Below are 23,361 nucleotides of genomic sequence, written 5' to 3'. Positions count from 1 at the left end.
TTTATCGGATATCCTTATTCGGGGTTGACATTTCCTCCAGCCCAAAATTTCCTATGATACATACAGTCGCATCCCGTTAGCGGCAGGCGACTGCTCTTTTTACAACTTCCAATGGAACTGGATTTCTGCGGTTGTCAGATTACGAAGCAGTTTCGAAATAATGGAGTATGTTTGCAGTGTGAGTTTTGCTACGAGTATGCATTAGATGATTAGCAGTGATTAGTGTGAAAGTTTGAAATTCACTGTTTCTTACCCTCGAAGTTTTTCAGATACAAATTTCCTAGATCCAAAGCACCAGAATCTTTTGTTATTGAGCCATTTCCTGGAAACCCGCGTTTAGACCAGATCCTGCTCTAGTGTAAGGATGCTCTCGGAACGGAGCAGTAGTGAAAGGCCTCCAAGTTCTTCTGCGTAGTTCTCTGCATTGTTTTCAGGAGACCTGGAGGAATACAGTTTCGATTTTTCCTTTTTTCGTAGGTGTTTTTGACTAATCTTGGATCTGTTTTGAATTCATCATGCCAGACGTTTCGAGTGCTTCTACAGCACCGTCTGAGGCCTCAGATGGCAATGAGGACAAAGTGGAGAAGAACCCAGATTTCCAGATTGCTCAGTGGTTGTTTTTATTGAAAACTGACCAGTTCAAAAACGACTCAGCGGTGAAGAACTCACTAATGGAGGCAATCAAAGCCAATGGTTTGTCCAAAACCTTTTATGCCAGTTCAGATTTCTTTACATACTAAACATCTTTAATGGTTACTCAGTGCGTGCTTTGGCAGCTTGAATGGAAGTTTACAGTACAGTTTTACAGTACAGTTCTTTAACTGTTTTTAATGGTTTTAACAGTTTTTTTGTTTTATTTGTATACGTAGATTGGTCAAGCTTTTTCGTATAGTCAGTTACGATTTCATCAGATGTCGAATGTTTTACTGAAACTTGGAACCGTTTCGATTTGTCGAGTCGCTTAAAAACAGAATGCAGAACTACAAAATTATTGATTCGTAAAGGCGGTAAAGCTTTTGTATTCGTGAGTTGATTGCTAAGAATTTAATTTCTGACGTATTTAATTAATTTTTGACATTGTAGAAATGGCGCCGTACTATGAAATGGTGACGAAAACATTAGGGTTTAATGCGGACACTTCTTTACTTAACCAACTGCGGCAAAAGAACGAGCAAAAAATTAAGGAACTTGATGCGGCAATTTTGGATGCCGAACAGAATTTGGGATCCATTGAAGTGCGCGAAGCGTACCTTGCGAAGTTTAATTATCTTTCCCGCACTGGAGACAAGGTAGGACCATGTTTGAAGAAATTCATGTTTCAGAATGCCCAACTTGATTTCACTAGGAAGCGGCTGAAAGTGCGTTTCGACAGTGCTTCGAAAAAACCGTAGGACACGGCAACAAACTCGATCTGATCTTCCAAATGATCCGTATTGGTCTCTTCTTTGATGATTTGGATTTGACCACTCGCAATTTGGATAAAGCACGCAGGTGCATACTACTTGGCTTATATACTTATTTTCAGAAATTTCTGCCGTGTTTACTTTATTGTCCGTGCATATCATTTCTGGCTTTTGCCAGTTTTTATGAGCGGTTTTCATTTTGTTATGCACAGCCTAGTGGAGGAGGGCGGTGATTGGGATCGGCGAAACCGGTTGAAGGTGTACGAGGGTTTGCATTTCATGAAGATCCGTGAGTTTCCGAAAGCCACCACCAATTTCCTGGACTCAGTTAGCACATTTACCTGTTCGGAGATATTGGACTACGATACCTTCGTGACGTATGCCGTCTTGTGCGCGATGTTGACACTGGAACGAGTGAAACTTAAAGAAAAAGTAGGTGTTTAAGTCATTTAAAAGTGGGGATAAGGATCTAACTGTGGTTTTAATTTTTCACTGCGGTGCCCTCTGCCCATTTGTACGTAAAGTTACTTTCGCTTTCATGAAGGCATTTAGTTGCATTGTTGAGTCGAATGTTGACCAAAGTTATATTGTACTGTACAAGCAAGGTGTATAGTTAATAGTTATCCCTTATACACCTTAGTCAAGTACATATTATTCTTATGATGACAAGACTGTCAGTGTTATACAGATACAGCACTTGCCCAACATACTTGTTTGCTGGTTTTGCAACTTTTCACTGCGACCGGAGCGAATACCGTAGATACAATAATTATGGCCGTTGCTTCTTATAACGCTGCTAATGACTATTCCTCGAATATCATTGTATTAGGTGGTCCGGAGCGCTGAAATTGCGGAAGTTTTGTTCAGATTGCCGGATTTGCGACAGTTTCTCAGCTCGTTGTATGGATCGCATTATGCTGAATTTTTTCTGCAGCTGGGTAAGTTTTCCTTTTCGAAAAAGTTATTTGAAGTTTCAAAAAAATTGTGTGATTTTATTCAAATTACAGCAAACGTTGAGCAGAAACTGAAAGTGGACCGGTACTGGGCTGACCATTACCGCTACTACACGCGGGAAATGCGTATCCTCGCCTACAACCAGCTGTTGGAGTCCTATCAATCCTTGACGCTCGATTATATGGGCCAGGCTTTTGGCGTTACGGCTGGTTTTATTGACAAGGAATTGTCGCGCTTTATTGCCGCTGGTCGCCTGCATTGCAAGATTGACAAGGTCAGTAATTTTGTAACTTATTAATTCTTATGAAAACTGCTTATCTTAAAGTATCGCTGCTCGTATAATTTGTAAAACCGGAAATCCCCGGCGAATCGCAGATCATCAGTCTCTATAATAGATGTGCTTCAGTTCTGCTCTGGTTGTGATGAACCAAGGGAATATGGCATTAAAGACCTGTTTTTCTTAAAGGTGAACGGTGTAGTGGAAACAACCCGGCCAGACAACAAGAACCGACAATATCAGTTGTTCATTAAGCAAGGTGATCATTTACTGAACAAGATCCAGCGCCTCTCGAGAGTTATTAACGTCTGATTTTTCTCTTCTGTTTTCCGCTGTGTCATGTATTCTTTATCACATTTTTGGTCACTTCGCTGTTGCATCAGGTTTGCCACTTTTACTATTATGGAGTTCCATAATTTTCCTAATTATACCGTCATAAAGCCTAACAATGAGTTCGTGTACCGGCATAATGACGCTATAATGTACGCTAGACTACAGTACTTTTGCTGCTGTCGAAAGCATGAACAAGCTTCTGTCCCAAAGTCTTCTTTTCACTTCACGCAATCATTTGGAGTACCATACAGAATCCATACAAGTAGAGTGCAAGTACAGTTTCAAGGATAAACAGCGGCAAGCCACTGAAGTATATTAACATAATTATATTATAGCACACCTTTCTGAGCAGTAAGCAGCACCAAGCACGCTCCACAAACTACTGCTAAAACCGTACAACCATTTGAACTGTTCAAAAATCGTTCGACGTTTAAGTTCCCACACTGGCCCAGCACAAAAGGAACCCGCTCGTCGAGGTGTCATATCAACGAATTGTTCTATCTCGAATAGTGGCATGATACTCTGGCTCAACTTTGGAGCGATCTTGTGTGGCACTAACATTAAAATCATCGTACCGGGAAAGGGAACTGAAACAAATGTATGATTGTTAGTGCAACCTAACATACTGCATTTAACAAAATTTGACTTATCGAACCTGGGGCATCGGAATCCACTGGAGCCGGCACCGGAAGCCGTTCAGAAGCGCTGGCTAACTGTTGTCTTCGTTCAGCTTCCAGACGAGCACCGTTAGCTTGCTTTTGGAGCATCAAAGCAATATTTTGTTGAATTTCCTATTGCAGAAAAATATCCGACTGCTGAAGGTTTGCTTCTACATACGTAATTCGTCCATCACAATTTGTAATTTGTCCAATTACTGGTGTGCTAACGGTGCTTAGCCGCACAATCATAGCTTACAGTTCATTACTGCGTAGTGCGCACTTACCTCTGCTGTAGGAGGATCTTTCCGTTTGTTGCGTAACCACGCTAAAACCCATTTAACTTTTTTTAAAGAACTGCTTTACATAAATAATATCTACTCTAGGTATATGAATATATAAATTTAGTAATTACTTGGGTCTTCTTTTCATAAAAACAAATCTGGGCTTAAAAATTAATTAGTACGACTGTACAAGTACTTACTAAAACAAGTTTACGCTCATGCATGAAAGAAGTAAGGAAGGATGTTTTCTTAGTAAGAACAAAAAAAACAAGAATCTAAACTTAAGACTGCAAAAGCGGCAAAAGTTAAAGAGAGAAATCAGCTTTACGGCTGAGTTACGAGTATCCGGAAAACCGTACCTTCCCATTCCGGAGGAATTTCTTCCCATCGAGCGTCATGCTCGAAGTGATATTTATGCCTGTTCGCAGGTTCCAGAGATCTAGCTAATTTCCTGTTACTTGAGTACGCTGCAAACACAAACGGTGTTCAATGCACAATTAATGATGATTGTGAGCCACATCGTAACAACTAAAACTTATTAAAGTTTTGAACCAAAAGTCCAAAACTAAACTAGAAGTCAAAAATTTATTTACAAGTCTAAACTCTAAAGTACTCGAAAACAGATGTTCCGAAATTCAGCCTCGTATGTTCACATACGACATTCTTTCACTTACGCGTGGGCTGTTCGTAATAACGGTTTCCCAAATAGTCTTCGCCAATAAACTCCCTTGGTGGAGCTTTTCTAAGTGAATTGACGAAATTAGTTATTACTGTTCGCCATGCTGACGGTCTCACTCTGCCACCACTCATGCTTTGATCATCAGAAGGAAACCGGTATCGTCAAAACACGCGCAAACCGCAAATAATTAAATATGTTTTACAATGCAGTCTCCAATCGCGTTAGTTGAAAGTTCCGCATAATGCAAAAACAAACTCAAAGAAATGTTGGGCGACGAAAGTCCACTGAGATTGGATCCAAGTTCTTATTTATGATCCACGGGAATACGGATCCAAATAACGAGCTAAAATGCCAATCCCCAATTACATTTCGTGATTTCCATTTCCAAACCACGAACTGGAATGATGTTGTGTGACTATTTTTTTACTGCAGGACATTTGGTCGTGTTTTAAACTGTTTCCATTGTTTTGTTAAAATTGCTCTGACGACGCGGTCGGCTACCTTATTGTCGATGCCTTGATGGAGTGTTAGAAGTTAACACTTGATCCTTCTCACCGTGGCAGAATGGCAGAACTCAGGGTGGGAACGCGTGTTATGTACGGTGATCGAAGGGGCACGGTGTGCTTTGTTGGAGCCCTTCACTCTTCCGAGCATCCAGGTATCAATACAGGAAATTTGCTTGTGGATGGTCTGATTTCGAGAGATGTACCAGCATAGATGTTCTTCTACTGTTTTGGTTTGCTCTTGGTACAGACGCTAGACGGTATAATGAAACGTTTTTAGGGATTTTCGCTGGGATCTGCTGGGACGAGAGTCAGCCTGGCCTTCACGATGGGGTTTTCAGAGGAATACGCTACTTTCAGTGCAGGTAGGACTGGTAGGTTGAAGCGAATTTGTTATTATTTTTAATTATAATTTTTGAATTACTTAAGTAACCTCCTGGTCCTAGACTTTACAGTACCTTACTGAATGACTTGATACATACGTAGTTACGTACTTAATTTAATTTTATTTTCGGATGTATTGTCTTCCGTGTAATAATTATTGTAATTCTTGTCTTAGTACGAGTATTGCATGAGTCACGATAAGTGATAAGCATGTGCCGCTGTTTAATAAATAGACCCTCCAGTGGCTCGTTCATCCCGATGAGTAAATTAAATCAAGGCGAGACTATTATCGCTGCGCTGATGGAAAAATACGGGACGCCAGCGGATACGCACCTCGGAGTTAGCTTTGGAAATAAGGAAGTTTTGGCTGTGGGATGGGAGAAAGTCATGAAAAAAATAAGGTAAGATAGCATTTAAATTTAATGATGAATTCTGTGGCAGTAGTCAAATTACTGTAAGTATTACTAAGTAATTTCTTTCGTGTTGAAGTATTTAGTGTCAAACGCTTTCACATGAAAGAAGAATTTTTAGAAACCGCTCCCGTACAAAGTTAAGCAACTAAAAATGTTTTATGAATGTTAAAGAATTGGTAGTACTTGTAGTATCGTGCTTTTATCTTTCTTTCTCGGTTGCAGTAATTAATTAGTGGCGCATAGACATGTTGCACGTTGCTGATGACCGTGTGTTGTTTTGGGTACTTCCAGTAACCTCGAGCGTTTGACCCTTGTGGATTTGACTGGTCTAAACGTGTGTATCCCGATGCCCTTGAAAGACGATCTCAGTCAGTTGATTCCTAATGTCCGTTCTTTGGGTCTTGGACGGAGCCTGATCGGCTGTTGGTCCACTGTCATGTCGCTAATTCAGTCTCTGCCCCGTCTGGACGCCCTGGATCTTTCTGATAACCGCTTGGCCTTCGACGTCGATCTTCATTCCTCGCCAGCAAATAGCAGAGTAAAGAAATTGGTCTTGCGAAAAAATGTGCTTGTATGGGAAGATGTCATACGCATTTCGGAAATGTTTCCTCGTTTGGAAGAACTGTATCTCTCAGAAAACTGCATCCATAGTTGTGGAAATCCGGCTGTTGTCGGGAATAATTTCAGCACGCTTAAGCTGATTGATCTCGATTCCCAATCCCCACCGATAGCAGACTGGAACGCTTTGGATCCTTTAGGTCGGTGTGTTAGGTGAGTTGCAGTCTGGTCCTGCGAAAAATGAATGTGGCCATAATATGCTTTATCATGTGGTACCAAAAGCTTGCTTACGACATGTGCTTTACTTGTACAAAATTTACCTCTTGTTTATGTGGATTTTCCAGTTTGGAATCCTTGCAACTCAGTGGCAACAACATCGGAGAAATTTCGTTTTCCGGAACGTCGGCTGGAAGCAAGACCGATCTTTTTTCGAATTTAACGCATCTGACGATTAAGCTTAATGCCTTGAAAACCGTGAGTTCGAAGTATGCAGTATTTTGTGCCACTGCTACGTAGTCAATTCCGTGATACCGGTAATAGCTTTGTTTCAGTTTCCTCTGATTTTAACCCTCGGCACTCATAAAATACTCTAACCATAAGTGTGAAAGTGTACAGTATGTATTACGACTAACAGGGCTAATCTGTAGTGGTCATCGGTAGATGAGCTGAACAAACTGAAAACTTTGGAAAACCTGAAGATTACTGGCAACTCATTCCTGGACAGCGAGTCTCCAGAAACAGCACGGCAGTGGATAGTCGCGAAGATTGCTAATTTGAAAATGCTAAACCAAAGCCCGGTATGTAAACCTTTGTTATCACGCGTTATACGCTGTATGTTTTGTCTGTGCTCTGTAAATGCTCGTAAAATATCACAAAACTGCATAAGAATTTCAATAGATGTTTTTCGGTTTCTGGATTTTGACTTATTCTAATATGTGTGAATCGTTTTGATTAATATACGGGTTTTCAGTTTTTTATTTAAAGCTATGGGTGCATTTGAAATAGCATACGGATCGAGGCGAAAATAAAGTTGCTAAATGATATATACAGTGAAACCTCTCTTATACGTACACCTCCGTTAAAAATTTCGTACGTAATGTAGAGGGTGTACGGAACTCAGAGGTGTATTTTGCAGTTTACAGTAATTTTGAATAACGTTTTGGTGAACTTAATACAGAGGGTGTACGTACATAAGAGTGTACGTATCAGGGAGGTTTTACTGTATAGAGTTGCTGAATGAAAATAAAGTTGCCAAATAAACTTTCTCTAGATCAGTACGAGTGAGCGGCGCGATTCCGAGCTGGATTACATGCGGCATTTCGCGCGCGAATATCTTTCCTGTTCCGGGAACGACGAGCGACGCTCCCTGTTTTTATCCCGTCATCCACGCTTTCTGGACATAGTTGCCAGACTGGGACCTCTGGAGCAAGATGAAGTTATCCCGGCTTCTGCTATCCAGCTGACACCGGCTCCTTTGACGGTGACACTGCAGCACCACGACTGCCAGCACCAGAAAACCATTCCACCGACCATAAGTGTCATGAAACTGAAGCGTATATTCCAGCGTCTGTTCCGTGAGCCCCTTGAAGTGGCACAGGTTCTTGCCTACAAGACGCCAAGTCAACCCGGTGTGGAGTTTGTATTAGACGATGATCAGAAAGAGATTGCGCACTATGATTTACGGTCGGGTGATACAATTTTTTTGAAGAGCGGCAATGAGCGGGTGCCCGTTGTTTTTTAAGTATTTTATTATTTTCAAGACAAGTTACAGATTTTGCGCTGCGTACTGAATGAACAGTGTAAAGCGCTTTAAATTTGTTCCAACTTTTCCAGAAATCGTTGATCGGCTTCTTCGATTCTTCTGAATAATTTTGAGAAACCAAAGGCATGAATATTTCCGCAACTCGTGAATGCGATAGTTTAGCTTCTGCAAAACTAACAATTTTACTAAAACGTGAAAATATCTCAACATATTCGCGTTGCATTTTGCATAAAAGAACTACCGTATCGGCTTCATATAGCATCTTAAACGGTATCAAAAAGCGATCTTAATGATGTGGTTACGCAACAGCCGCACCGTGTTGCATGCAATGAGCAATAAATTTCCTGTTTCTGTACCGTAGCCTAATGGCCATGGGACTCATTTATCGTACTCACCCCTGGCGCAACGACGTATGTGATCGATCCAGAAACTGAGCTGGCACGTTACAGCGGCTGATCCCTGTTTCCCGGCTGCGCTCAAGTGGTGTCTCTTTGAGTAGAGCGCTCAACTCCACGTGTAGAGTGTCTGCCCAATACGGCGCCCAACTGCAATGCGACTGATACTGCTTCCAGCACGTCACGTCATGTCTGGTGCTCTTTGAATTCTGATCCACAATTTTCCACGGCCGTATGCTCCTGTAGCCACATTTTACGCTGGATTTCAATTTAGAACTAATGGTTTTTTCTGCATGTTGCCTGCTGTGCCATATACTACGCTCTACCAATCTTATCTCGTGCATGTCAATGTCAAGGCTGGGGCGTGAGAACCGAATGAAACCGCTCCGGCTGCTGCTGTAAAGGGTATCAGGGTAGCAATTGTTCCTGCAGTATTTGCTGAAAACGTCCAGACTTCTGTCAACGATCTAATATTTGCACTGCAATTCTTTCATAAACCTCTGAACCGCAAGAGCACACTACAAGTGATTGTTTTTGTCACCATCAGCCGCAGCGTGTAATTTTTTATTTCGGCCGGGTGAATCGATGCAGATACGGCTTTTGCAAGCGTTCGTTATTCCTAGCGACACCCATCTGAAATAATTATAGCGTAGAGCATTCAGATACAGAGGTTGTACCGCTGCAACAGGCCTATTTATTTGTTTGTTAATGGAATGTCGGTTGCTGAATTTGCTTCCACAAGTGTCCTGAACGGAGGTTCCAAGCATGACGGAAATACCGAGAAGGTGAGAATTAAATTACTTAACTAATAATTATAATTCACTATTAAATATAAAAGAAAATCGTGCGTAATTTGCGCAGATACTTGTCTCCCGAAATGTAAGAACACTGTAGGATGAGACAAATAGTGAATGCAAAACTATTTATCATTGTCTTCAGCTTTCTAAGAAAGTTATGTTGTAATGTAGAACGTGACTTACGTGAGTACAGTATGGAGATTAGATATCTATCTAACACATATGTAATTACTTTCAAGGTGTGTAGGGTTATTCAGAAAATTGAAAATACCATTAATTATGACCGAATCTGGATTCATAATTTTCGCCAATGCTAAATAAAATAGAGCAGGGATAGAATTCGTAATTGTTGCTGTGAATAAGTAAGTACTTTTACTCGTAAATCGTAATTATGTTGTACGAGCATACTGTACGTCAGGGCGGTAAGTACAATACTAACAGTACGAGTAAATTCACAGCTATGCAGGATTTCATGGTTAAGAATATAGTATATTTCTAGCAGTAAGGGTACTCGTAATTGTTGCCTACCGTAGCCCAGGAGGTGCTTTACCAGTTATTAGAGTTCTGAGCAATGCTCGGACTTACCGTTACTGTTTTTTGCCCATCAGGGGATGCCGGCTTCTTATGGCAGTGAAGTGCAGCATCGCCGTCATCCAACTTCACTTCCGCCAGCCAGCAGCTCCAATGGAACGGCTGCGGTTAATGACCGCGGGGATAGAATTGCGGAATCGCGAATGAATCTGCGTATCGATGAATTAGCCCGCGAGCGAGACGGTTATCAAGAGCTTCTGCGGGATGCCGTTAGTCGCATATTTGACTTGGAAACACAGCTGCGCCTGGAATCGGAACATCCGGAATTGGAACTGCTGCAGCAGAAGGCCATTGAAATCTATAAAAAATCCAAAATGACCATTAATGCGCTGAATAACGATGCGGCTGAGCTGCGACAGATGTACAAAATGGAAAGAAACGAAAAGGGAAAGATTCGCCTGGAACTGGTGGCTGCTCAGAAAGAGCTGGAGTTGTTGCGAACCAGATCGAAATTGCAGGAAAATAATTTGAATGAATCGGAATCCACCATTAAACGTCTGACGGACGAGTGAGTAACGATTACTGCAGCTCCGTGATGCCCAGCAGTCAATTTCTTTTCGAAAACTGCTTAAATTATGAATTATTAAAATGGGTACACACAGTTTAACAGCAAGTTCCTGAAATTCGAAAAGAATTTTGCTAATATCAGGACTTAAAAAACAAGGAAAACTCTTAGAATGGTACGCCGGTACATCGTATAGATAGTTCTAATACATAATTTACCTAAAAATTCAATTTCTATAATTACTTATGTGTACCTTTATTTTCAATGCAAACGGGATCTACCTATTTTTGCAGGCCATCGTTGTGGTACTTTTAATTCGTACGAACACGTACAGACAACTCAAAGTCACTTAAAAGTACAATCATGGCATTATATAAATTTAAATATATAGTATACATGTACAAGTATATGCTCTTTGCCAGCCCAAGTGTAACCTTGCATTTGATATTCGGCTTGAACAAGCAGTGCCAGTAATGCATGGGTTGAACATTCCTCTTTCCAGTTGAAAACACGTAAATAAAAATGTGCTATTTTATTAGATGTTTTAGCTTACAACAGGCGCTGGCTACATCAGAATCCACAATTACGATGTTTAAACAAGAGCGAAATGTGCGGATGAATGACAGTCAAGCCGCCGTAGAACGAAACTTAATTCTGGCGCAAAAATGGTAAGGTGGACCGGAAACGCTGACTAAACATACAGTATTTCGAAAAAGGCAAAACATACTTCATGGATGTTTATTTTTTAGCGAAGAGTTAGGTCGCAATAATGCAGAAAACATTAATAAACTGGAGGAAGCCGTAGAATTCGGTGAAAAAGCAATTCGGGCGCGCGATCAACTGGCTCAACGGCTGCGGGAACAAGCGGCGGAAATGGCCGAACTTCGCGAACAAGAAGCCAAAACATACAACGATTTGACAGAAAAATCCAAACGCGATGTATGTATGACACACTCATACGTATACTGCTGGTAGGCCACTTCCTAATCTAGTGCACTTACATATTACAGGAACTGCAATATATCTGTAAATAATTTTCCGTACAATTTATGCTGTCTACACAATTTATGGTTCATACCGTTTTTCTAAGCGTTCGCAATTTTATTGAACGTAATCCACACAATTCGAAATTAGATTTTGAATATCCCTATGCTAAGGCTCTAAAACTAGCAAACAAAAACCGAAAAAACGAAACGAATACAAGACTACAAAGTAGAAGTGTTTACGAATTCAGTTCTCTGCATTCCGCGATGCAAAAGTGCGTACAACACTGAAATAATTCAATGTCGACCTGCATGCACTCAACTGCCACAATGCCACTAGCATCGATATGCAAACCGAATTCTGCAGAATATGCACTCTACAAATTAAATGTACAAAATTATCGAGCTGCTTACTTATTTAAATTGCTGTATTTTGTGAGCATTCCATCAAATGTGCATTGTAGATTCAGCAAATCAAACAATCCAGCGAAGACATCGTTAGTCAGCTGAAAGAGGATGTCCGCCAACTGGAGAGTAAAGTGATGGATAAAGATATTGAAGTGAACCGGGGACTTCGGGAGATAAAAGCTCTCCAACAACATGTCAACCGAATGGAGAACGACGTCCTGACGGCTAACCGGCAGACGACAACGCCGGAAGAGCTTTACCGACGTCTGCATCTCGTCGAGCAAGAACGGGATCGATTAGCTCTACTAGTGGAAAGTATACAAACCTCTTTAAAGCAGAAAATCGAGGAAATGAACCAGCGGGAAATCAAATTTGAGAAGAGCATGAAAGATCAGAATGATCGCCTGAAACAGACCGTCGAGCGCTGTGAAGCGCTCAATAATGAGCGTGTACAGATGGCCGAAGAAATTCACCGACTGGAAATGGAATTGGGGGTCAAAGACAAATCTTTGCAAGTTATGAATCGGGAAATTCAGTCAGAGGTACACCGTTCTCACGCTTAGCCCTGTCATGAGAAAGGTTTTCAGGGTTACATTGACAGGTTTTCACCTTGCGGGAAAAAACGAAATTAGCGGAAGCTGAGCGTATTGCGCGGGAAATCGCAATGGAAGAGTCGCAAAAACAGAGTTTGTTGGATATGCAGCAAGTTAACAAGCTGCTTCGTCAACAAGTAGCACACTGGCAGGCTGAGGTATACCAAACATACAAACGTAACAAACAATACTACTTGAAACAAAAACAGCTATCTAAAGCATTTCTAATATGTTTAAAAAGATGCATAATGCATATATCATCATTTCTAATATAATTTTGAACAATTCAGATGAAAAATGAATCAAAAGCTTGCAAAATTGTTCTAATGCGTCAAGCAGCAGTATGTCAGTAACGTACGTATCATAAACCAAAATGTTAATGCATCTCTGGTGACCTATACTCTGTTGTGCAGTTCAATAATCTTCAAAATATCAATGAGCTCCGTGTCCGTGATCTGAAAGAAAAACTGCAGCAGTCGAAACAACGTCAAGAAACATTAGAAAGTGAAGTAAGACGTCATGGTCTCCTAAACACCGAAATGTTGGTACGTATGGAAGAAGTGAAGAACGCGATGATGTCTATGAACACTGGGGAATAAGTGTGGCATAGATATGAAAAAGCTTAAGGATCGGCTATTCGGCTTACATCTCTTTATTGACGTTTTTGTATTATTTTGGTCCGAAATGCCTAATTACACTGCCCGGTATGGTGTGCCTAATCTCAATTACTGAAAAATATAGGATTGTATTGATGTATTTACATAAATATGTGGTGTCGAATGTCGATCCCCTGTTCTTGTCTATTAATCTGCTGATTTTTTTTACTTTTTTAGGCTAGATTTTTTATTGATTCCGCCTTTTATTTTTATGTTCACCTTTGAGGGTAATCTTATATACGCAAGCCCAAACTGTAATAAAGGATTGCAAAATAGATCTGTGCGTGAAGAATCCTACACAAGCATATATTAGACATCTGACAACCAAAAGGTCACGATTTTTCCCTTTCCCTGCAATAGAAAGCCAAAAACTGCATTAAAAAGACTTGGAAAGCTTCGTATAATTATGCTACAGTAATGTCGTAGATGAACCTTATAACTCACCCTAATTTCTAGAAATCCCCTTTCTTGAATTAAAAAATCAGGATATTTAGCCAACAAATTTTTTGTTTGTTCCGAAATGTGAATCTTTCCGCCTAGAATAATGGGTGACAAGCACTTATTATCAACACGTGTGCCATGAGCGAAGAATTTAGTAATGCATTTTAATTATACCATGCACTGTAGGTGCATAGTGCGTACCTTCTCCATACGCCTGCATTCGACTGGCTGTATTGACTGTGTCCCCAAATCTGCAAAAAAACACTTTTCAATTGCTCTATAAAACAAAGGTATAACTGCGACGGGCGATAAAGCCGTTAGTTACTTTGTTCAACAACAGTGCTGCCAACAGGTCACGATCGATTTTATGGTTGAAGGGTGATCGATTTGAAAATCTTGTCAATTATCTGTATATGTTGCCATTAAATGCAACAAGACTGCCGTAAGAAAACCAAAGTACGAGACTACGAGTATTAAGCGAAAAGGAATTTCCTTCTACTTTAAAAAATGAAATAGAATGAAATAAAAAATTCATTTAAGCATTTTATTTATCCCAACGATACTTTGTCGCAATAAGTAACAGTTTTGGGCTTACACACAATATCGAGGAAGACGATGTCCAACAATACCCGCCGCGCAAGGTCCTATGGGAAATCATCAGTTACTTATTCCCGCAAAACATTTCGCGGTTTATCATGATTATGAAAACGTGCAAAAGGCCGAGATACACAATGCTGGAGTCAGGGCTGCACAGATTTTCTAAGAGTGATTAAAGTGCGTCGTACAGGCACTCAGGGCAGTGCAATGGGAATTGTATTTATTCCGGCGAAGACAAAGTCAGGCATAACTTCGGACGAATACATAACACCAGTCTACCTGTTAGTGGTACTTTTACTTATAACTTTGTCAGCCATTAAGCGTCTTGTGCCAATTGAAAGAAGTTTAACGGTTAATCTTCGATCAACCCAACAGGTAAAGCTGGATAAATTTCCATGGAATGGGACATTGGAACGATGTAAATATGCTATACCCTGCACAATCGAACAGATAACGCATCCTTAGTAGCATCCGAATACGACCGTTTTCGTATCGTAATCGTTTAATTCCTTATCTTTTTTTCATCCGCACCAGGTTTATTCGAATTTGCAACAGTATCTGTATTAATTTTTAATTTTCCTTATAGCTGTTTTCAGAAGGGTACCTATCTGTGATAAACTTACAAACCAGGAACAATAATAAAGGTGATCCGACGAATAAACAAATTCAAGTATCGGGGCAAAAGTGCATGCACAATAATAGTTCCTCCTTACCCCAAGTACGTCCCAACACAAAGACAATTTCATGGGCATGTCAAAATGTATGTCTTCGGCGTCCAGAAGCAACCGTAGCGGACCTCTTGACTCACACGCCCACACCACTGCCACAGCATTATCCCATATTGTAGTTCCGATAAAGGTGCCAATATTTACGTGCAATAAACCTTTTATCTGATTTAATACAGAAAAAGTTAAAATGGACGCTATTGTGGAGCCAGTGAGTATCCCTGAAAATGTCGTGGCGTACATTATTCATTAGGGCGATGCTTTTCCGACTATTTGGAATGTGTGGTTTAGAAGTTGACTTGTGCACCAATAGTTCAAGGAAAACCAATGAATTCTCGTACAATCGCACTTTATGAAATCTGGAGTTGGAGTATTTCTTTATCCACGGTATTACAATGCTCTGCGCATCCGTGACCTTTGTTGATGTTCTGTTAGAAACGTGACTCTGGGCTTGAAGTGGAAAAAGTGCAGCAGGATTTAAGAGCCACCAGGCGTTATTCTGCATGGCGAGAAAATTTGACCATCTAAATAAATTAAAGGTAACAAAAACCTATACAAATTCTTTTTTGGTGAAATGTAAAGGCGCAATATACCATTTTATTCTCATGGACAAGTTTGCAATGTAACAACATTTCTAATGCAATCATACCTGATGGCAAAGATAATCACTGTAACCGTTAGCACGATTCCAGCAACAGCAAAAAAGCTTCCAATAAGAATTGTTCTTTGTCCTTGAAAACTGTTTCATATTAAAATTAACATAATAATAACGATTTAAGATCATACCGGAATCGTCATAGCACTCGTCGTCGCCGTATCCACATTTTGGACGATTAGGTGGTGGACCGCTACTATTTGGCCACGCTTGGGAAATGTTCGGTATAGCCGCCAATGTGAATTGGGACACATTAAAAAACCATCCTTCCTACAAAAGCAATCTACTTCATGATGTTAACCGATTGTATTTTCGTTCCGATGATATTGTTAATACAAGGAACATAATTCATTAAAACAAAGTAATATATATTATTACAAGAAAACATTTTGGCGTACTCTTTCTGAACGGAATAATAACTTTGTTAGTTTAACGTTCATAAATATTGTAAATAACACATATGCCTACGGCGGACCTAATACAGAGTACTACTACGAGTGACCCATTTAACATGTTTTTGCAAAACCATGATTTCACCTCGAAACGTTTTGAAATGGCATTGAAACGTAGAAATACTGTGTCCGTTCGCCTATAACCATAGGCATTCAAATGCACGATTCCAGAGTCTAGATAGAAATGCCGACTCCAGAATTGCTGGACGAATTGCAGTGTTAGCTCTGGCGACCTTTCCCGGACCGAAAGATAATGTTGGGTTAGAGTACTGTTTTCTTGCAACATGGATGTTATCACCATAAAAGCCTCATAGGCAGCGACGTTCAAACTATTCACCTGCAAAATCAATGTAATCAATGTAATGGCAAGCGTATGAGCGAATCTTCCGCTGGAAAAGAAACTAGTTTTCGTATACTTATTTACTCTTATCAGAACATGCTGCACGTGCAACAGTGCACAATATGCAGTATATGACATTATATGTCTTGGTTTTTAGCTTATATTGCTTATAGACAAAAGAATTCTGTTTCACTTAAAACGTAGCTGCAAACCCCTTTTCGTTCCTGATACCCTACCGTCACTGAAGGGATCCCAGTTTGGTTACTGCTTCTGGTGCTATCGGTGACTGAACTCGCTTGTATTCCTTGTACCAAATCGGAAATGACATCCCAATTTGGTCCTTTATTTGCATACACAATCATTGTCTTAAAAGCTTGAATTAGCATCTGCAAGTTACACGAATCTCAATTTAATCTGGTGTTCACGTAAATTTGCTTCCCTACCATGTTATTAGAATCGTTCTTATTCCAGATTCGGTCCAGTTGGTTTTTATAAACGTTGCTTTGAGGCGACAGAAAAACCTATTAGAACATTTATGTTAAATGCAGCATATGCAGTTGGGTACAGAACCGCATAATGCAGTCTTAATTAATCACTTAATCTGGATCAACTCACGTAGTCCCCATTTGTCATGTTTAGGGATGCTGCTTCCATCTAGAACATGTAAATTGTTTCAAAGGCTTTTTTGCTTGGGTAGCAAAAATTCTGCAAGCAGTTTCAATTTTCTACCTGCACACACTCGTAATTTGACAAGTTTCGAAATCTTATACTGTCTGGTTTATAAATAGTTATTGCCGCGCCTTAGTAGCAAAATAGGTGTTAGGGACTTTCTTAGAAAAAATAAAGTAAATAAAGTGAATCAAAGAAAATGAGAAGGTCATCCTTATTATTCGCTCGCAGCGACAATTTATTTTAATTATATGACTGAAGCTGGTCATATGCTGACTTCGTAAGTTGTAGAGCAGAATTAGTTTGCAAATATCCGTAAATTAATGGCTCTTCATTTAATTGCGTAGGGCGATCTAATAATTATAAGCAATAACACGAATTACCATCGCTTGCCGTACGAATGCAGCATCCAGACACAGAACAATGACTGAAAGACATGAAAACTCGTTGCGCCAGATGTACGAGTATCCGATTTTATATAAATCGATCTACATATATAATCATGATCATTAATACATGATATACATCTAATGAAATTGTGTAGACAGACAGGCCACATATATTCGAAAATATTATTATGTGTAACACCCGCCGCACAAAATTTTAGCTATCATATTTCTCGTATAGCTGGAAATATTAAGTAACGCAAGCGTTTAGAAAAACCGTACTTCTTGCTCGAGATTTGGACTGCGATAAATGGTATGTGTAATCGGTTTGGATTTCGGGATTAAACGAAGCGCGATACACAACAAAGCGTTCTACTTCGTTTCCTGTGGTCAACACGTTGTATAATGTTGAACATGTGGACACGTCAAAAGGTTTAGCACTAGTGTACTGCGTCCCACACAGGAGCATTATAGTTGACCACTGATATGTGCGGAAAAACTGTTTGGCTCCGTCCGCCAGCGATCGATGATCAGCTGGACCAAAATTCAGTGTGTTGGGGAAACGTTTTTTATCCAGAAAAGCTGGATCACCTGCTGTGCTATCAAAATACAGGACTAATTAGTTGTGTTGATAATAACTTGATATTATAGAAATTAGCGTCGTTTACAGAACATCATGTTATAGCTGTCGGATGTGAGACAGCGATTTCGGTGCGTGTGCGAAGTAAATTTTATGATGCAAATCAAACCTTGTACTACAGCGAAAGCGAGACGTGCTAATTCCGTACAAGTATACAAAGCAGTGTTGCAATTGTTCGTTATATTAACGATAAGTAAACTGCACATCATTGGAGCACGACTACCGTCACCTGATGGCCTGGTGTCAATATTATGCAACGATAGATTACCTCAATTTTATGGGTATAAGGTGCCAGAAACATTAACTACTGTCGACGAAGAAACTTTCACTTTACCTTATCAGCATTGGTATATTCAACTCTCTCGCAAAATTGCCTAACAGCAGTGCCACATTTGTGCATCCTAAAGAAAGGTTGAATTAATTAAACAGAACTAATTGTAAGCATATTTTAACTGTTTAGGAATGTTAGATCATAATTCGGTTAAATGGTTAAAAAAGATAAGCAAACGGAGATCTGTTAGTGCAGTGATCATACCAGCTTTTTGCTAGTTTCCAGCATCTTGTTTTAAAAATTAATTCTTATAGGTAGGATTGAATCTAGATGCCACAAGAATGCTATTGAGAGCAGCAATTTTTCGAAAAGCGCTAATTAACAGTATTTCTAGTTCTACAATACGCTACGCTACTTGCCGGTGGTCTGCATCACGATCGGGCCATCTAGTTGATATATAAGTTGATAGATCTGTGTGATTTTGGAGAATGCCAGATTCTCTTCGTCGTCACAACTTTTACTGATTCCTCGTTCGAAAATGTTGATTTCTTTAAAACTGAAGTTTCCAAGGATGTTGTGTGCTGCTTGAAATGCAAGTTTATATGTCGGCACTGACAGTTTGTACTCGTAAGCAGGATTTCCGCCTAAAACGATGCTGACAACGTGGATTAAGCCATTCCCCATTGCAATGGTGGACAAAGAAGCACAAACAGCAATAAATGGGATGAACAAAATCATACTGGTACTGATATAATGGTTCCAAATGCAAACAGTTTAACCGTGCAATATATTAATACACAAGAGGGTGTAATTATACGCTAAGACATCGCTGTTGTTCAGAAGTTTTGATAATCTAAAGATCTGCGGTTTGCGTTGACCTTATAGCAGACATAGGATTTCAGGACACCATTGCAAGTGCTGTACAGTGCTGTAGATGATTTTTGATTATTCGCGCACAAAATCCCGTTAAAAAGCTCCAGAAATTTTGGAATGCTATTTTTTTACAAAACACCACACTGCGGGATGACGACTATAATACTTCGTGCTGTACGTCGGGTACCACTACGGAAATCAAAAGATCGTACGAATGTATTGCACTGTTACAGCCCAATGTACGGTGCCACAACTCCTGCAGACCTCCAGTATGTTAAACTAAACAGCACATACCGCATTCTAATTTGATGGTCGAGTACCGCCCTCAAATTTTTGTGAAATGCCTGTCTGCTGCTGCTTCCTTGTTTTAATTGGCCGTATAATTATCACAATAGTAAGTATTATTTTTATAGCTGCTCTCCACGATTGCGTACGCAGAAAAGTCTGTAGATCAATTATTTACTTTTTGTTAATTGAACTTCAAGGCGGCTTGTGTATCCAGTGTCGGAGTATAGCTTTACTGATAATATTATTTCTGGCAACAAAAAGTGCACCATGTACGCCAGTTGAGGCCCGGCTGACCGACACCAAAAATTCCGTAATTACCTCGTATAAAGGCTGATCGTGTTTCGAATTTTCCTTTTTTTATTTTATTCCATATTCAAAACACGAGGAAGTATGAGTAATGAGTAGCAGAACATGCAACCGTCTCTTCGTTGTTTGGACCGGAAGTACGGATAGGTAGCTTTAATCAGTCCATTGCCCACCTTTTTTGTATAAGGCTATATTTGCGTTAGTAGGTGTTGGATGAATGTGTAATGACCGGTATTCATACTGTAAAATTTAATGATAGGATTCTCTGCTGAAACGACAGTTTCCAGGAGCTTTTGACCTGCCCCCGAACAAAAAATAAGATAGTCGCTTTTGATACATTTTTTGTTCAAATTTAAATGAAAACCACTTAGCGGTAATTCAGTCAGTAAAATATAACGAGTTTTGAAGACACTTCTGTGTCCACAGACAAATAGTTGTTTACTAATAATTACGAGTACCAATTTGACGAGTATATTCATGTATAGGACATTCTTTATTTGCTGTTATCTGAAGACTGCAAGGTAAGTCATAATGAATCGGTTAATAAAATCATTTTTGTGCCATATATACGCGCTTAAATTTTATCAAGCTCCATCAATAACTGCGAGCGTTAATTGTATAAAAAAGGAACTCAGGTTCCAATTAAATACGACTCTTTAACAATGGCCAAAGATTTTTAAATTTTTATGGTTGGTATCAGCCAGAATGTATCCACTTCTCCTTTTCCCTGTTAAGAAAGGCAAAAATTTATCAGTGCAAAACATTTCTGAATCATAATCGCTCTTGCTAAATGGAAATTCTTCGGGCGCTAACTTATTACGTATGTTTAATTAATTTGCGCATTATATTTACATCACAGATGCGCAGCTACCAAAGTAAACCCTAAAAGGCCACCTATATATCGGTACAAACATTTGCATCAAATTATCCATAAAAATTTTATTGTGTAATATCGTGTGTTTTTCTACAACTTATCTACAAAATGATGCAATATGCCATATAATGCAATATGTACGTAAGACATCAATACAGCAATATTATTGTACTGTAGTACGATTGTAAGCTGCTGTTTTACCTTAATATTAAGAATTCCCCTTTCCACGATGTCAAAATTACTGCACGGGTAGTCATCCAGTAGGTCTTTTGTTTGTTGCCCAATGTGTATTTTGTTTACTAAAATCGTATAATACTGGTATATCGGAGAAACTCTCATATACAAAGTACGTGTATCGCAGAAATTCCAGCTGACCTTCGCCGTAAGTCTGCATGCGGCTTGCAGTGTTCACGGTATCACCAAACCTGTGAATTTCACAGTTTCTTCCTGAACGCAAAATTCGAAGCACCTGCTAGTATGTAGCTGCTATATAGTCTTAAAATTACAGCGAACTCTAGATCATACGCGTATATACACACAACACTTAAATAGCTTCAACAAATTTATTATGCTTTCAAAACGTTCCGTACAGACAATATCTCGGGAGCCGGTGTCCAATAATACCAGCCGCACAGGGTCCTAAAATACAAGAATTTTGCTTAACAAGAGTACTGCGTAGTTGTAAGCTTCCAGACATCAAGCATGGCATCGCTCATATGACGCGCGGTAGTCGACCTTAAATTCTTAATATTTCTGCTATAAAATAATTGTTATTACGAGTAAGTGCGTACAGTATTACAACTAAATCTCGATTCATTATTAGTACTGCAAAGAATATGTGAATCTAATGTATTTTATAGCTATAGACTGTACGCGCATACCGGAATGTATGCCAATTTGTAATTGCAGTTTTTGTGGTATTTCGGCTGAACTGCCAAGCTCTGCATTACAACCATCCAGAAAGCTGATTGCCAAAAGTGACGCTTCCAGTGCATGGCGCGTACCTATTCGCTGTGGTATTCCACTGGCGACCTTAAAGATAAAGGATTTTCTGAGATGCAGGGTTTATAAAATACCTAGTTTAATCTAGCGGAATTGCGGCTTACTAACCATGTAGCTATCAGTAATAGCCTCGACTTTGTAAACTTCGTGCGCATAAATAAGGTCATCCAGAATTCGATACAAGGTTGTCAAAATTTGAATAATGTGAATGCCGGGCCATGTGCTGCATATAATCAGAAAGTTGGGAATTTTACTGAAGAGCACGGTCGCCGACTCAAACATTTCTGGATGCACTATTTGATGATTCCGAAGCAGTTTGGCAACTGAGCTATAACATAATTCTAGTCATATAATGCACGCTCAAAATCAGACTTATCAGTGTGACTTACTCGATGTATATTATTAATAATAAAATTTTTGTAGGCTTACAAACACTTCGTACTAGCACGGTATTCAGGAGCTTTTATCAATTACCTTGGCATTAGCAAGGAGAGGATTTCATCAGTTTTGGCTTTTTCTTCCTGTAGTTCAGCTGTACGCTCCTGCATGCGAATTTCTAATTCCGTCGCATATGATTCCAGCCGGCGAAACAGATTGTCCATTATGTTCTCGCGTGGATAGCGGTCCATCATCAACGTTATGAAATCTTTCAGAGTAGGCCGTTTATTCGGATCGGTATTCAAGCAGGCAGAAAGGGCGGAATGCAGTTGAGGAGGCACTTCCGGTCGCTTGACAGATATTCGTGAAGGCCAGCTGCCTCCAGGTGTCGGAATCAGGTTCCATAAGGCTTCTAATTGTAATTAACGCATCATACTGTATATCAAGGAACGGAAACACCAGATTGCGAATCTTTGGATAGGTTAATTAAAACGCAGATGTAACACGTGAATACCGCATATACTGCATATCATAATGTGCGCAGTCTTTCGCTTACAGTAATCATTTAATGAAACAAATTACTCAAGTATAATGTGATAAAACGAACTTATATATAGTGGTTAGCTGTGCCATCGTATCAAAATAACAGAGCGGTGCGAAGGTACATAAAGCAGTTTATATTGCAAACGTCCTGTCAATAATAATTGTCACAATATATCACTCACACAAGAAAAACTTAACGTCCATTTATCTCGGTTAAAATTTATTTCATGACTTCCGTAATTCAAGTATGCTCAATCTATATAAACAAACTAGCTAGTAGCTACTTAAAATTCAAACTGCTAACCTTGCAGCGCTAGAGGTTTTCGGAGGGGCACTTTGAGGGGATACTGGTTGCTCCAAATTTCACCAATCACAATAGCTAGGCTGAACATATCACCAGACTCGGTGGAGACCGCCAGCGGATTAAGTAAAAGTTCTGGAGCCAGCCATAAATCAAATACCGACTGGGGTGCTACATGGTCATGTGACTTCCCATGTTTTGATAGCAGAGCACTGATAACAATTCTCCGTAAATCACGGGAACCTATTCCCACTAACTGAAGCGACAGTCGGTCATCCACCATGCAGGTTAAACTGGATAAGCTCCCGTGGCATTTTATTCTTGGACAGCTTTGAAGATGATGCAATCCCTGTAAATATCGATATGTTACCACATTCATACAAAAACTTTTGCCGGGTTGAATTACTGAATTACACGGAATTAGCAGATATTATAATACTGGTACAGTACATAAATAGTTATTGTACGATTAGTAGTACATGACTA

General features: G+C 39.7%; 6 protein-coding genes and 2 long non-coding RNA genes across 8 annotated transcripts; 3 read left to right on the top strand and 5 right to left on the bottom strand.

Moving 5' to 3' along the window:
• The first annotated feature begins 191 nt into the window (after nt 1-191).
• On the top strand, nt 192-3,182 carry LOC129599841 (26S proteasome non-ATPase regulatory subunit 6-like). The gene is made up of 8 exons (XM_055498181.1): nt 192-358; nt 478-693; nt 1,084-1,289; nt 1,346-1,491; nt 1,616-1,835; nt 2,233-2,341; nt 2,411-2,631; nt 2,824-3,182. The coding sequence occupies exons 2-8, from the start codon at nt 516-518 to the stop codon at nt 2,944-2,946; spliced, it is 1,203 nt and encodes a 400-aa protein (XP_055354156.1). The 5' UTR covers nt 192-358; nt 478-515; the 3' UTR covers nt 2,947-3,182.
• On the bottom strand, nt 3,170-4,924 carry LOC129599849 (NADH dehydrogenase [ubiquinone] 1 alpha subcomplex assembly factor 2-like). Its single transcript, XM_055498193.1, has 5 exons — nt 4,582-4,924; nt 4,267-4,374; nt 3,911-3,951; nt 3,623-3,758; nt 3,170-3,554 (listed from the first exon to the last, which is right to left on the bottom strand). The coding sequence occupies exons 1-5, from the start codon at nt 4,715-4,717 to the stop codon at nt 3,292-3,294; spliced, it is 684 nt and encodes a 227-aa protein (XP_055354168.1). The 5' UTR covers nt 4,718-4,924; the 3' UTR covers nt 3,170-3,291.
• On the top strand, nt 4,903-8,310 carry LOC129599835 (tubulin-specific chaperone E-like). The gene is made up of 7 exons (XM_055498167.1): nt 4,903-5,244; nt 5,370-5,454; nt 5,707-5,874; nt 6,178-6,657; nt 6,789-6,918; nt 7,092-7,241; nt 7,715-8,310. Exons 1-7 carry the CDS (start codon nt 5,151-5,153, stop codon nt 8,183-8,185), a joined length of 1,578 nt encoding a protein of 525 aa, XP_055354142.1. The 5' UTR covers nt 4,903-5,150; the 3' UTR covers nt 8,186-8,310.
• Nucleotides 7,390-9,159, bottom strand: LOC129599866 (uncharacterized). Its single transcript, XR_008691976.1, has 2 exons — nt 8,602-9,159; nt 7,390-8,049 (listed from the first exon to the last, which is right to left on the bottom strand). It is a non-coding gene; the product is annotated as an uncharacterized LOC129599866 (long non-coding RNA).
• LOC129599824 (paramyosin-like) lies at nt 8,572-13,386 on the top strand. Its single transcript, XM_055498157.1, has 7 exons — nt 8,572-9,386; nt 10,007-10,497; nt 11,034-11,162; nt 11,244-11,433; nt 11,942-12,427; nt 12,487-12,636; nt 12,892-13,386. The coding sequence occupies exons 1-7, from the start codon at nt 9,315-9,317 to the stop codon at nt 13,075-13,077; spliced, it is 1,704 nt and encodes a 567-aa protein (XP_055354132.1). The 5' UTR covers nt 8,572-9,314; the 3' UTR covers nt 13,078-13,386.
• Nucleotides 13,337-14,438, bottom strand: LOC129599860 (uncharacterized). The gene is made up of 4 exons (XR_008691975.1): nt 14,171-14,438; nt 13,777-13,826; nt 13,579-13,670; nt 13,337-13,485 (listed from the first exon to the last, which is right to left on the bottom strand). It is a non-coding gene; the product is annotated as an uncharacterized LOC129599860 (long non-coding RNA).
• A 9-nt stretch (nt 14,439-14,447) lies between these two features.
• Nucleotides 14,448-19,384, bottom strand: LOC129580731 (atrial natriuretic peptide receptor 1-like). The gene is made up of 13 exons (XM_055471389.1): nt 18,730-19,384; nt 18,374-18,440; nt 17,682-17,998; nt 17,397-17,440; nt 16,960-16,998; nt 16,788-16,865; nt 16,581-16,730; nt 16,090-16,341; nt 15,684-15,822; nt 15,547-15,628; nt 15,139-15,421; nt 14,886-15,062; nt 14,448-14,606 (listed from the first exon to the last, which is right to left on the bottom strand). Exons 1-13 carry the CDS (start codon nt 19,046-19,048, stop codon nt 14,448-14,450), a joined length of 2,106 nt encoding a protein of 701 aa, XP_055327364.1. The 5' UTR covers nt 19,049-19,384.
• A 933-nt stretch (nt 19,385-20,317) lies between these two features.
• On the bottom strand, nt 20,318-23,324 carry LOC129602562 (receptor-type guanylate cyclase gcy-3-like). The gene is made up of 8 exons (XM_055501607.1): nt 22,879-23,324; nt 22,128-22,443; nt 21,762-21,981; nt 21,533-21,683; nt 21,242-21,290; nt 21,027-21,076; nt 20,853-20,950; nt 20,318-20,504 (listed from the first exon to the last, which is right to left on the bottom strand). Exons 1-8 carry the CDS (start codon nt 23,252-23,254, stop codon nt 20,454-20,456), a joined length of 1,311 nt encoding a protein of 436 aa, XP_055357582.1. The 5' UTR covers nt 23,255-23,324; the 3' UTR covers nt 20,318-20,453.
• Nucleotides 23,325-23,361: the final 37 nt, after the last annotated feature.

This window comes from Paramacrobiotus metropolitanus, unplaced genomic scaffold (genome assembly GCF_019649055.1).
Source record: "Paramacrobiotus metropolitanus isolate TYO unplaced genomic scaffold, Prichtersi_v1.0 Parri_scaffold0000004, whole genome shotgun sequence".
NCBI classification, from domain to species: domain Eukaryota; kingdom Metazoa; phylum Tardigrada; class Eutardigrada; order Parachela; family Macrobiotidae; genus Paramacrobiotus; species Paramacrobiotus metropolitanus.
Note: the sequence above shows the minus strand (reverse complement) of the source record. Positions and strands in the feature narration are given on the sequence as shown.